Below are 12219 nucleotides of genomic sequence, written 5' to 3' on the forward strand. Positions count from 1 at the left end.
ACAGAGGCCCCCACGCAGTGCAGGGCAGTGGCGGGCAGCGGAGATCGCCACCCCCCTCCTCCCACCTGGCAGCAACCAGTGAGTGCCGGGCTTTTTTATCTGAAGAGTCGGGGGACTGGAGCCAGGTGGGGTGGCCACTGACAGGGCTGGGAGACCAGGTGGAATGGGGCCTGTCCGATTCGGAGAGTCAGCCGATTTGGTGGCAACCATATCTCCGAATCAGATTTGGCCGAATTGATTCAGGACAGTGATTCAAATCACCAAATTGAATTAGTGTCTCCCAAATTGGCTGAAGCCAAATCCAAAGCGAATACTAGCCGCTTTGCACAGGCCTATTATTCATGGATATGTTCAAATATAAAAATGATGGTACCAGAATTTAACTCTTTTGCAAGTGTCAGAAAAATCATCAGGATTTGAGGCTCACTTTTTCATTACAGGAGACCAGTTACTATCTTCATATCAAGTCAGCAAATTAATAGCCTTCTTTACACGGCAAAAATTAGAACTAATAAATCCTACAGTGAATCTTAATACTTTCAATAAATGCTTGTAAATGTTAAACTTAAATTTCATCGAGTCATTCTGTTCCTATTTTCTTTCAAGATTTTTTGGTCATTAATTGCACATGCACCCTAACATCTTCATCCATCTGCAGAAATCCCAGGTTTTATAGGGTGTTTCTGTGCCATCTTTTTTTTCCTCCACTAAATTTTGTAAAAATTGTATAAAATATGTACTCTATCCTATATTAACAGATACTAAGGGCCATTTTTTTTCAAATAAGCCACCCAGGCTGGGGGCAGAAGTTACACATAAACCAGCATAAGTGATCAGAAACAGGTTTAGATCTGTAACACAACAAAGTTCAGTACACATAAACCACTTTCAAAATGGCCAAAAAAGGTTTAAGATAAACCTGGATGGATGTAGTATCAGATTTAACTGATTTAGGTTAAATTGGTTTATTAAACTTCTGTCCAAGATCCCCTCCAGATTCAAGTTAACTCACAGTCCCCCAGCATCCCAGGATATTGTGCACCTCCCCCACACATTCCCCTCCACCCCCACCCCCCATTGCAGGGTTGGCAGGCTGAGTTTGGCCCAAGCTTTCTCCTCCAGCCAAGCAAGGCATGTTCTAGCACCCCCACCTTCTGGCCTGAGCCGCTACAGGCATGTGGCTGCATTTCCAGAATCAAAAGTGAATGTCTGTTCACTTGCTTATTGTTTCAATCTACACAGCTTAAACTAACCTGCAAAGATGGAATTGATTCAGCCTTGAGCTTTTTGACAGTCTGTACTGTCATAAAATTGTGCATTTTATGCACAAATTAGTATGATTGTAAATGGAGGTGGACATATGGAAATTGCAATCTGCATGTGCTCTGGAGTTTTCCTTTTTTTGTGGAAATATAGGAGCACAAACCCATGTGTTACAATGTGTACTAGGAAAACTCTGTATTTTTTAAAATTTGATGCAAAATGGATAAAGAAGTCTCCTCATCTTCCTTTTTCTTTAAAAAAAAAAGGCCTTTCAACTGACCTTACTGCTGATTTGACTTCTATTATTCTCTCTAATAGTCCCCATAATAGTTGTGGCTTTACCGTGTATCTCCAGGTTAGGCATACAACAGGTTGGTTTAGGAATTTAATACGGTTAAATATACCAGTATACATGCTCTGTCAACATTTTTCCTTCTTAGTGCCATTTTGTTTCCAGAGATAACAACACCTACAACAGCCCTACAAAGAACTAACAGATCTACATTTTGTCCTTTATGTTGCTATGCAGCTACTGTTGACATCAACAAAAGCCATACATTCCTGCAGCTGAGAGTGGAGGTTCATGTTTTTATGCAAAGAGTCAAATCAATTGGGCCAGCTGGAATTCTGGTGATTTACAGTATGTGAAGATCTGTCTCAAAGGTTTTGACAGAATTTTCTGAGTTTGCTATCTTGGGTCTACTGCCATGTTTCTGTGTCTTTAAGTAGTCCTTTCAAGGTAGAATATATACATCTTGACATTGTCATTGTAGTTAGACATTTTGTTCACACTATTATAGTAAAAGACAATCACTGATAGTATCAGATGGTAAAGGGATTGCTAATGTCTGCTTCATGTGGTATTTTGCATATTTTTCCTTTTGGGGTTTTGTTTGTTTGTTTTTTAAATTGGGATAGCTTGCATTTGGAAAAAAAGGTTAATTTCCTCCTAAGAAGCACATGCAGACAAGAGAAGAGCAGTTTGATGTAATTGTAAATGAATATGAACTTTATTCAGATAAAGTTATTCACCTTACTTCTCTGCTTCAAAATACAGCATGTGAAAATCCAAAGGACAGATGAAAATGCTGAGAAGTCTTCCATTGAAGTCCTAGATGCTCACACATGTCTAACAAGGCTAATTTCATTTTTCTTCCTTGACAGGAGTTGAAGACAGTGCTGTCCTTCCCCCAGTACCCAGGGGAGTTCCTGCACCCTGTGGTATATGCATGTACCGCAGTTATGCTATTGTGCCTCTTCGCGTCCATTATCACCTACATTGTGCACCACAGGTAAAAATTCAATTTGAAGCACATGGACATTCATGTTAGTGGCTGCCACATTGAACTGAAGACAACCTTGTTTTTCCCTTCTTTTAGCCAAAGTGAAGTGCTTCAGTGAATTTAGTTACTGTCAGCTGCTAAAACCCACAGTATAATGTTGCCAAACAAGAATGTGAAATGGCATTTCACAAATATTTTTTTTTAAGTTTCCACAAAGCATACGTTCTATCATATTTATACTTGGATCTCTGAATGAAAAGGGAACTGAACTTTTCCTTCAAAACATTTGCAGCATGATCCCAGTGCAAGGTCCTCTAACAGTAACTTAGTGAAATGTGTCCTTTTGCACTCCTTTTGAAAAGTACACAACAAATACACGTGCATCTTAGAATACCTACAGAAATGCAAAATGCTATGACTAGAAAGCTGCAAAGCTATGAACCATTACAGTGGCTATGTCCCAAGCTGTAGTTTCTGCTGAGTAGCCGCTCTAAATGGCTTTATGCTGTTCTGAAAGTTCCTTATTTCCTTTATAATGTGACACTGAAAACAAAGCTTTGTGATACGATCTTATATATGGTCTTATATTACTTGATGCTAACTTCAAGTTCTTCAGTAATACCTCTGAAAGAAGTGTTGATATCCAAGAACAAGCTTATGTAAATACGTATGTGTAAAAAATATATTAACATTTCCCGTTTTAAAGTCTGTTTGGTTTTAGAAGTTTGTTTCTATTTACAGTATGTAAATAATGTCTATGTTGCCATTTTAACCATATACAGTAACTAAACATCATTAACAATTTTTATATTGTTAATGATGTTTAGTTACTGTATAGGAGTTGTACTATAGAAGAGGCTAAATATTAAGAGTGTACTTAATGCACTGAATTTTGATTCATATCTTCCATTTAATCCTTCAGAGTTGTCATGTTAAACTACTATATGTCTGACATCACATCCTGCAGTAAGCCATTTATATATATTCCTTTTCATTCAGGACCTGATTCAAAGCCCATTGAAATCAGTAGAAACTTCCCACCCCCATTGACGTCAACGGGATTTAAATCAGGCCCTCTATTCTGTAGGTAGCCTTGTGTTCAGGAATCTGAGGCCTCAGATCTATTAAGCTAAATATATCTTCTCCAAAAGTGTGGTTTTTTGCTATAGACATGTAATTTTTTTAAATGTTAATTTTGAACAGCACAATCCGAATCAGTAGAAAAGGATGGCACATGCTGCTCAACTTCTGCTTCCATACGGCTCTTACTTTTGCTGTTTTTGCTGGTGGAATCAATCGTGTTAAATACCCAATTATATGTCAAGCTGTAAGTATCTTTATTACTTTATTCTTATTTTAAAAAGAGAAGAAGCCTTGAAGCTGTTCATTTCAACATAATGCTGATAGCCTTCTTTCTTATCAAAGATTCTTCTAGGTTCTAGCAAACGTATCCATTGTTAGGAGAAATCATCATATGGTCTGCTAAAGCACAACACTGGACAGCAGGAACTCTGAATTCAGTTTTTGGTTCTGCTGCTGAGCTATTGTGTGAACCTAGGCAAATACATTAACTTTTGTCTTTGTGAAAAAAATATTTCTTTGTGAAAATTAAATGTTTTCTCTGCTCCATGGATGAAGGTGCATAGTTAAAAGCACTTTATTACTGCTGTGGCTAACTATCATTGAAGAAAATGTACGTGTGTGTGTGTAAACCTTTCAGCCTTGTAAAGGAGGCCCCTGGGGCCCAATGTGTGATTACAGAATATATTTTGGGGTAACGTTAATGTTTAAAATATAATTACATCTTTAAGATCAACTCAAAATAGGTAGACAGTGTTATGTCATGCTGACCCAGAGAAGGTTTGGAAAGGAAGTGTGTGCTAGGGAACTTCACTGAGCAAACTCGCATGCAATAGGTGCTATGCAGGTTGTACTGTCCCCATCTCAACATCTTGCTTCATTTTTATGTGGAGATATGCGTTCCCTGAGATGCACAGACAGAGCAGTCCTTATGCTGCCCTGGATACACGCAGTGAGACTTTGACTGGCCCCTATACAGAATATGAAAAGGAGAGGACTGTTTCAGCCTTTCTCCCTTAGTGAAGCTTTATGGCTAGGGACAGACATTCAAAAGCCCAAGCCTGAATTGATTCCATCTTTGCAGGTTAGTTTAGCCTGCAGAGAGTGAATCAGTTTCCAAATGGATAGATGTTCCCTTTCTGCACGTGCCTGCAGTGGCTTAAGCCAGAAGCCCGGGGGCACTAGAGCAGCCCTCCCTTCCACAGGTAGGCTGAACTGAGGCGGGGGCATGGCCAGGCCCCGGCAGCAATCCCGCACCCAAGGCTGCCCGGCCCCGGAGGGGAAGTCTTCTCAGTCCGCCCTGGCCCCCAGCGCTCCGCGCTCAGGAGGAGGGTCCTGTTCCGTGCTGGGGGGCTCCTCATCCTCCCCCTCCCCTGCTTGCGGTGAGGTGGGGAGGGGGGCTCTGTGAGGCTGCCTGGCCCCAGAGGGGGGCGCTTCCCCACACTTGTCGCCCCAGGGCAGGGGGAGGCTCTGTTCCATGCTGGGGGGAACTCTTCCCCCTTCTCATCCTCCCGACAGAGGGTCAGCGGGAGCACGGAGCCCAGCTGGGCAGGGTGTGGGTGTGAGGATGGGGAGTGTAGGGCCCGCGCACACTCCCCCATGGCGTGCCGCCCCCGTGCCTGGCAGTAGCAGCAGGCAGGGAGGTCGTGCCCCGTGCAGGTGCAGGTGCAGCTCCAGCCAGCGCTGCATGCAAAGGAGGGAGCGGAGCCTGCCCCATCGTTGGGGCTCTGGCCCCGCCCCGCCTGCAGCTTCAGCACACACAGTGGGGGAAGCCCCGCACTGGAGCCTGCTGCTTTCCCTCCCCCTGCTGCGCAGGTCCCCGCACTCTGCCGGGGCGGGAGGGAGCTCTGCCCCTTGCTCCTGCGTGGCGTCCAGCACGGGGCTTCCTCTCTGTGCGGAGCTGCAGGCGTGCGGTGTGAGGCCCCTGCAATAGAGGCAGCCAGCACTGTGCTGGGGCGAAGAGCGCAGCCGCGCCAGCCTGCCCAGCCACTTCTTTCCCTGGGGCTCCTGGCTGCGTGCCTGCAGCTCCCCACTCACAGGAGAAAGCCCCGTGCTGGACTCTGAGCAAAGCAGGGGGCAGAGTGCAGGGACTGGCAGAGCAGGGGCAGGGGAAGCAGCAGGCTTCCCCCTCTGCTGGTCTGCACTGAAGAATTCCATTCAGAAAATATCTGTGAACACAACACTGTTCTTATCAAACAGCATTAGCACTGAAACCTGTAATCTGAAGTATGTATTCTCCTTCCCTTCAACAGTTTATGGTCCTGAGACCCAGGTCAGTAGAACAAGCAAATGGATGTTCTCTGTTTGTTACTTTTGGTGGAACTGAGCCTACATAATAAAGCCACATTAATAACATTAGAAGTTCTGTACTCACTTGTAATTAAAAAAATGAACAGAGCTTTATAGTTTGATCATTTAAGGGGATAAAACATTCCCAGTAATAAATCTTCTCTGAGACCAATGGCTCAACTTCCTTTGTTATCTAATTTATAAATGATTCTCTTGGCTTGAGACAACGTCCATTCTTTTAATTACAAATATTATATCTTCATTCACATATTATATTTCAGTTGATAATATTATATCTTCATTCACATATTATATTTCAGTTGATAATATGATCGTATGGTTAAGGGCTTGCAGGCCAAGCCCTATGAGGAGAGACTGCGGCACCTGGACCCCTTCAGCCTCCGCAAGAGAAGGTTGAGAGGCGACCTTGTGGCTGCCTATAAGTTCATCACAGGGGCACAGAAGGGAGTTGGTGAGGTTTTATTCACCAAGGCGCCCCCGGGGGTTACAAGAAATAATGGCCACAAGCTAGCAGAGAGCAGATTTAGACTAGACATTAGGAAGAATTTCTTCACAGTTAGAGTGGCCAAGGTCTGGAATGGGCTCCCAAGGGAGGTGGTGCTCTCCCCTACCCTGGGGGTCTTCAAGAGGAGGTTAGATATGCATCTAGCTGGGGTCATCTGAACCCAGCACTCTTTTCTGCCTATGCAGGGGGTTGACTCTTTCCTGCCTATGCAGGGGGTCAGACTCGATCTATTGAGGTCCCTTCCAACCCTAGCATCTATGAATCTATGATGATTCAGAAAATGTTACTATTACTCTTCTTAGCACTCATAATTTCTCAGCAGGCATACTAAAACACTAGAATATAAACTTCCTTTTTTTTGCATCATATAATATTCTTATTAGGTAAAATTTCATTGAGATACAATAGAATAGCAACCCAGGGAAGGCACAATAAATTATCCATCATACTTTGCATTATTCCTGACTGAGGAAAGCAAACAAAACAGGGAATTCTGTCCATTTTTTATGAAGCATTTATTGTCATTGCATGGGTGATATTAAAATAGTATTTGACCTACTGTTAGTATAGTTTGTACTTATTGTGTAAGTGTGTTTTTAAATGAAATCTACTTTAATAGAGTGGTAAAATATTTTGGATCTTTGTAATGTGCCAGTGAAGATTTTTAAGACTAGACTTACTAATGCATTCACTGGAAGTTACTATATTTACCCAAATCCAAGACAACTCTGAATTTAAGATGACTCCCCAATAATTAGGTTCTATACATAGTGGAAAAGCAGTAGCAGGGAGGCAGGTAGTGGGGAAGCAGGCAGTGAGGCGGTAGAAAGGGGTAGGCAATGGGGATGTGGTAAGAGGGCACGTGTTGTTAGGGTTCAAACAGGCTGCCCCTTGCCTCCCACTTTATCCCCTGCCACCTGTCCCCTCCACCCCTTTCTCCTTTCTGTCCCCCCCATTGCTGCCCCCCTGCTGCTGCCCTGTTCTATGCTTGCACCTCTAGCACACGCAATCCCCTTTGTGCCTTCTTCCCCCTGCAGCCTCTGTTCCCCCTCCACCTCTCCCCTCCCAGCACTTATCTTTCAGCTCCATCAGGGCTCCAGCCCCACGCCTGCCCAGTTGCTCTGGCTCCAGTCTGGTCCAGTAGCAGTGGCAGTAGCTCCAACCTGAGCTCTGGGGCCCAGATATATTTGTACATGACTTTCAACAACATCCATAAAGATTATGAGCTTCTTTAATGCAGCAAATGCATTTAAGGATGTCTGTTATATGACATTATTTTATATGACACAGTTGAATATTTAATTATTCTGAGACAAATATCTCTTAATATCTAGTCAATTGCATAGTAATTAATCTCTGAGTTGCAGCAAATCTAAACATCATTTATCATTTTCTTTATCCATAGTTAGCAATTCAAGGTAGAGGATTAGTTTGTAGGGCAGCCATGGCCATGCAATTATATAATCACAAATGACCATCTGTTCTTATAATCATTGTCTGGTTATTTACCTTCCAGTTTGCATGGTAACAGTGCACTATTAACAGTGATAATGAAAAATGGATTTAGCTAAATGAGTTAATAATTCTGTTATGAGTGTCTCTAGTGGGTTATGGAATAGAGAAAATCCCACACAATTTACTGATTCGTTTTGATGCACTGGCTGGGGGAGTAGTTAGCTGATTGCACGATTTCACAATGATTACACACTTAATTCATACAACACAATTTTATTTTAAAACTCTTTGCTACGTATATAACACTGCTTAGCTTTAAGAAACACCACAAACATTAAAAACACAATAATTACATATATCAGAAACAATGCTCCGAATGCACTTCCTTCCCAAACAATGCTATAAGAATTAGTGTTACAAAAACAACTACAATTACAACTAAAAGTTAAATTTGAATCAATACTATTATTTTTCATAATATACTTACAATCCTAGAATTCCGAGAAGCCAAATACCAAAATATTGTTTCATTCCTCAGTAGTACGATTTAATGGGTTGGCCTCAGTAGTATGGTTCAATAGGCTCGCCTCAGTAGTACGGTTCAATAGGCTGGCCTCAGCAATACGATTCAATGAGCTGGGCTCAGCAGTGATAGGACTAAGTCCCCTTCCTTCAGTCCCTTTTGGGTGCTCTGCGGCTTCAGAGTGAACTAAGATTCGTGTTCACGGAGAGGTTGGGTCAGGTGATCAGTCTGGTCCGGGCTACACTTGCGATTCTTCCTTCGTTGTTCTGCAAGTGAAGTCACCTCCAAATTGGGACAGTAAGTTACAGGTTTTTATTGAGTGAGCTGCCATCAGTGGGCTCCTCCTACTCAATTTGTCATAACTCCCAAATTTGGGCTCGGATCTTACTCAACAGATTCTTTTGTTGAGCATTTTAAATTACTCTTGGGGAGACTTCTTCCATATCACTGTAAATACCTTTTTTTTTACCAGTTTGGTTAAAAGGCCCTAGGCTTTGTCTCGGAACTCAGGATATTTGCTTTCTTTGTAAAAGACTTCTAAAGATACAATTTAAATTAAGGCTTCAAGTGAAGTCAGGACATTTTACACGTAGCCCCAAAACAATGAGCTAGATAAGGAGATAAATCCTATCTTCTTCCTGAAACTGGCTAATGGGCAACCTTTACAAACATTCAAACTATTTCATTCAATATGACAATGAGTAATACATAAACTACAGGAATTTTTTAATAAAACACATTATCTACGGTAGTTATTGCTTGTCATGGTATTATGCCAAATCCTGGGCTGCTGGACAGCACAGACACATTATGCTGTTGGAGAAATCTAAGCAGAGACCCTGCACACACGTGTTCAGGGCCAGGTGCCTATGGTATATCACCCTCCTCTGCAGCACCAATCCCTGACAGTAGATAACATCTGTACGTCCCAGGCCCAATGTACACTGAATCTCTGATACGAGCTGACTGACAGCAGGAGACACTTCTGCAAAATCCAAGGTGGGGATTTTTCAACTTGTAGCACAGGTTGAACAAATATCCTCTCCCAGAAAATTGCCTCTGCACCTTCCTTGCCTGCTAATGGTACACCTTAAAAGTCACAGAGGGACCCCAGGTAGTACTTATCACTTTTGTGCTAACTCTGTGAGGATTACTGCTAAAGTAGGATTTGAGGGACTAGTGCTGCCAGGCAAACACATGGCTCCTTGCCTTCCCTACACCATGTCCCATGCCTCACAGATGGCATTCTGCTTGTCATGTCTGGTCCACGCCACCCAGCTGGGCAGGCTACTAGCTCCTGCTCATAGCTGGGCCATGTTCAACTGTCATATCTGATTATTGTCCCCAAGTGGGACACACTCTGACTCATGCCCTTCCACTGAGCTGCATTTGGCCATCACATCCAGTTCACTCTATTATCCTATCTGATTCATTCTATTGTCCTATGCATTTTGCTCTATTATCATATCTGGCTCATGCTCCAACCAGGCCACCTTCTAACTCATATCCTCAACTAGGCCAAACTCCTTCACTCAGGCCACTCAATTCCTCTTGGGCCTATTAACTTAACTCAGGGCTCACAACCCTATTCAGGCCTTCTCCCCTTCATGAAGACGTGTCTCTGATGTTCTCAGGCCTTCTCCCCTTCACATAGATCTGGCTCTGGCTTGCTTAGGCCTCTCTACATCCCCACATCCCGCAAGGACCCAGATGGTCTTCCTTCTTGCCTGTCGCTTTTCTGTTATGGTGAGCTCCTTTAGCCTTCCCCTTCCATGGGGTAACCCACAAGGTAGTTGGTGCTGAGGCTTTCTGGTGCCCCATCCTCACCTTTCACTGTGGCATTTCCTGTGGCATTTCTTGGGGGATGCCTTGCCACAGGCAGTCCCACCATACCAACCAACCTGTTGGGTGTGGTTTTTGATCTTACCTAGGACCAACATCAGGCCTACCTGGTCTTACTGCCCTTCCTCATAGGCCTCCCTCCAAGATGCAGCCCCACTCCTGGTGTTTTTAAGCCCTGTTCTCCTGGCCCTAATCCTTACGTGGACCCTTATTGACTAGTACTACTCCTCAGATGACTCTGCCACTCATCGTCACATGAGCTATGATGGCCCTGGCCTCTACCTCTCTGCTGTAGTCCCAATCCAGAGACCTTTGGCTTCCCTGAGGCCCTGGCTCCATTGCCAGGCCAGTTGAGATGCCAGGCTCTCTGCCGCATTGGCCACTTCTGCAGTGGTCTGTTTTACCCTTTTAGCCCAGATGGCCCCACACAGGTCAGTCAAGGTCCTCACAGAGGACCAGTACAATTAGCCATCAACCCTTCTCTATCCTAGGTCCTCCTTCCTGGGCCCTTGTTACAAATTTCTCTTCTCCCTGTGGGGCCAGAGGCCCCTTTAGCTCATATCAGCCCCGCTGTATGGATACACTCCGACCTTGCACATGGTCTCACGTGCTCTGGCCCTAGCTCTCTGGGCCCACTTGATCAACCTCTGTAGGCTGATGACTTTGCCCTTCTCTCTGAACTAGTCCAGTTATGCCTAGGCCTCGGTTTCCTCTACCCCTCTCTCCCAGGGCAAACCTGTTTTCTCCTGAGCTCTGGGAATACAACCCTTGTTCCTTCTAGGCTGACTTAGCTCTTCCCTGTCCTCACTATTCACCCTTTATCCCAGGGCTAGTCTCTGGTCTTCTCCCCAGATACCACCTTCTCAGCCCTTTGCAAGGCTTGTGGACCTCATTCCATGTCCCTAGGAGCCTCCACCTCTCCAGTAGTTCCTACCCTATCCTCCAGTGGTACAGATGGCCCTCAGGAGCTGGTGTCTTCTCCCTAATAAGGGCTGCTACCTCAGCTCCTCCAGTGTTGCAGCCATTTTGTCTCTCAGCCTGGGCTTATGCCCTGTCTCAGCCCAAGATCATGATAGTCAGCTGCCCCTCAGCAGCCATGCAAGGCCTCCCCTAATCCACCTCATCTGTCCGCCTCTGCATCTGCTGACTCCTCAATTGAATCGGCCTCATCTGCTGGGGCTCTGCAGTCTGCCTGGCTCTTTTAAAGTGTCCTGCTACAATGATAATATCCCATATCCTGCCTAAGTATTTTAGCAGAAGGAGAGGGTGAAGAGAGTCTCATTCTTCTTTTTACAAGTATAGCCATTCACATAAATCTGTTATCCCAGTGCAGAGCCTATTTGCATAGTTACATGTGACTCACATGTCTGTCAAGTCATCATAGGTAGGAGCCAAGATTTGGCTCATCTTCTGAAATTCTTGTAACTTGATTGGAACTGAAACAGAAAAACACTGGCCCTTGTTAAACACTACAGTACAGAGCTATCACATTTTCTTTCAAGTAGCATGTAGCTGCAAAGGATGATGCTAGTGTAATACTATTGCAGGGGTGGCCAAATATGGCCTGCAGGCCAGATCTGGCCCATGAGGTCATTCTATCTGGCCCGTGGGGCCCCTAAAAAAATTTAGACAATTAAAATTTATCTGTCCTTAGTTCCTGTCAAAGATGACAGGAACCAAGGGCAGTAGGACCCAGGGGAAGCCCTGGAGAGCTCCTGCAACAGCAGGGCCCTCCCCAGGCCCCACCACCTCCAGCCGGAAGTCCCAGCAAGGGCTTCTGGCCTGGGACTATGTGGCTGCCCCAGCATGGGAAACTCAGGTAAGGGATGGTGGGGGGGAGGGAAGGGCAGGGGATGAGTTGGTGATAAGCACAGGGGAAAAGTGGTCCCTCCCCTGCCCCATGGCCAGTGCTCCCTGCTGCCGCCACCCGCAGTCCTCGCGGGGCTGGCCGCGGGCGG

General features: G+C 44.7%; 1 protein-coding gene across 1 annotated transcript in view; it reads left to right on the forward strand.

Annotated features, from left to right (window-relative positions):
- Positions 1 to 12219, forward strand: part of LOC102385859 (adhesion G protein-coupled receptor A3-like) — a 529567-nt gene that overhangs the window by 449131 nt on the left and 68217 nt on the right. The window contains exons 16-17 of the mRNA XM_014523782.2: positions 2428 to 2555; positions 3750 to 3873. Of these exons, the coding sequence (XP_014379268.2) occupies positions 2428 to 2555; positions 3750 to 3873 (252 nt within the window). The remainder of the gene's footprint in view (positions 1 to 2427; positions 2556 to 3749; positions 3874 to 12219) is intronic.

Source organism: Alligator sinensis, unplaced genomic scaffold, assembly GCF_000455745.1.
Source record: "Alligator sinensis unplaced genomic scaffold, ASM45574v1 scaffold151_1, whole genome shotgun sequence".
Lineage (NCBI taxonomy): Eukaryota > Metazoa > Chordata > Crocodylia > Alligatoridae > Alligator > Alligator sinensis.